This window comes from Lagenorhynchus albirostris, chromosome 3 (assembly GCF_949774975.1).
Source record: "Lagenorhynchus albirostris chromosome 3, mLagAlb1.1, whole genome shotgun sequence".
Taxonomy (NCBI): Eukaryota; Metazoa; Chordata; class Mammalia; order Artiodactyla; family Delphinidae; genus Lagenorhynchus; species Lagenorhynchus albirostris.
In genome coordinates, this window is record NC_083097.1 from 156,147,075 (window position 1) to 156,149,022 (window position 1,948).

The following is a 1,948-nucleotide window of genomic DNA, read 5'->3' on the forward strand; positions in this document are numbered from 1 at the left end:
AACGCCAACTGGAAGCCAGACCCGACGCCCACCCCAACCCAGACCAGCTCAGCCTGCAAGCTGACTGGCGTGCTCCAGGACGCCAACCTGACTGTGGGGTCAAGCCCATGCAAAGCAAAAACAAGGGGCAGGCGCCTAAGCAGAATGCCTCACGGACCAATCAGAGCTTACCCTGTCATCACGCTGCCCGGCACCTGGCCAATGGGAAGGTGGCAGCCTATATAAAAGCAGGCAGGCTCGGGCTTCCTTGGTGGCGCAGTGGTTGAGAGTCTACCTGCGGATGTAGGGGACAGGGGATCGTGCCCCGGTCCGGGAGGATCCCACGTGCCGCGCAGTGGCTGGGGCCGTGCGCCATGGCCGCTGAGCCTGCGCGTCCGGAGCCTGTGCTCCGCAACGGGAGAGGCCACAGCAATGAGAGGCCCGCGTACCGCAAAAAAAAAAAAAAAAAAAAGAGGCAGTCAGGCTTGCCACTTACGCGTCAGGGAGCAACTGAGGAGGCTGTAACAGCCCCTTGGGTTCTTGGGATAGCAGAGAAATGGCACGAACAAAGCAGACGGCGCGGAAGCCCATTGGCGGCAAAGCACCTCGCAAACAACTGGCTACCAAAGTAGCTCGGAAGAGCGCGCCAGCCACGGGGGGCGTGAAGAAGCCGCATAGGTGCTGGCCGGGCACTATAGCACTGCGCGAGATTCGTCACAACTGGAAGTCCCCAGAACTTCTGATTGGTAAGTTACCCTTCCAGCGCCTGGTCCGGGAGATTGCGCAGGACTTTAAGATGGACCTGCGTTTCCAGAGCTCGGCTGTAAGGGCACTGCAGGAAGTCTGTGAGGCATACCTGGTGGGTCTTTTTGAAGACACCAACCTATGTGCCATCCATGCCAACCGTGTCACTATTATGCCCAAGGATATTCAGCTGGCACGCCATATCCACGGAAAATGTGCCTAAACTGCGCAAGCAGCCGTTGATCTCACCCCAAAAGCTATTTTAAGAGCCACTACCTGCTCACAAAGGGCACTGTGCACGAACCAAGTAGCGGGTGCCTTTCTCTCCAATAAACCAGAGGCCTAGCTAGCTGTGTGTCAGCGTAGTCCCCTATTGGGTTTTGTTTTTGTTTTTGTTTTGCGGTACGCGGGCCTCTCACTGTTGCGGCCTCTCCAGTTGCGGAGCACAGGCTCCGGACGCGCAGGCTTAGCGGCCATGGCTCACGGGCCTAGCCGCTCCGCGGCATGTGGGATCTTCCCGGACCGGGGCACGAACCCATGTCCCCTGCATCGGCTCTCAACCACTGCGCCACCAGGGAAGCCCCTTATTGGGGTTTATTGATATGAAATCACTGGTTAGTTCCTAGTGTTTGAAGACGAAGAGATTTTCCCTTGCAAGTTAACCTTCAGAACAATAGCTGATCATTTTGTGTGCACCTGGTAACAAGTTTTCCAACCCCATAGAACAGTCTAAACTTGCTGAGAAACCCTACAACCACAGAGGTTCACCATGCTCCCAATAGTTGAGCTGTTTGGAGACAACCTGAGCATGGGTTTGAGGAAAAGAGTGTAAAGATTGCTTTTTTCCTACGTTGGTGCTGCTTGGAAGCTTTTATTGAGGCTTTATTAAGTTGATAAAAGCGAAGCACTGTCAGGTCTCTAGTCATACAAAGGGGACAAAATCCATTCCCTACTGTCCCTGTTTGGTCTGCACTTTCAGGATGCTTACAGCTGAGTGAAGGAAGTCTGTATGTAGAAGCAGTTAACATGCAGTGTGCTTTAGTGATAGCTCAATGTTGTCAGTATGCAAGAATGGGTTTCTGAAGTTTCTTTGAGCCCAGTTTGTTATCCAGTAGACTTAATATTCAAAATCTTCATCAATTAAAATAGTGCACACAAAACTTTTTATTTAAAAAAAATTTTTTTAATAAATTATTTTATTTATTATTTTTGGCTGTGTTGGGTC

The 1,948-nt window shown here is 51.8% G+C and overlaps 1 protein-coding gene across 1 annotated transcript; it reads left to right on the forward strand.

Annotated features, from left to right (window-relative positions):
* The first annotated feature begins 535 nt into the window (after positions 1 to 535).
* On the forward strand, positions 536 to 946 carry H3-4 (H3.4 histone, cluster member). Its single transcript, XM_060146602.1, has one exon. It carries the CDS (start codon positions 536 to 538, stop codon positions 944 to 946), a length of 411 nt encoding a protein of 136 aa, XP_060002585.1.
* Positions 947 to 1,948: the final 1,002 nt, after the last annotated feature.

What these genes read in the sequence shown, in the direction of transcription:
- H3-4 (XM_060146602.1), top strand. Translation starts at nt 536, where the DNA reads ATGGCACGAACAAAGCAGACGGCGCGGAAGCCCATTGGCGGCAAAGCA.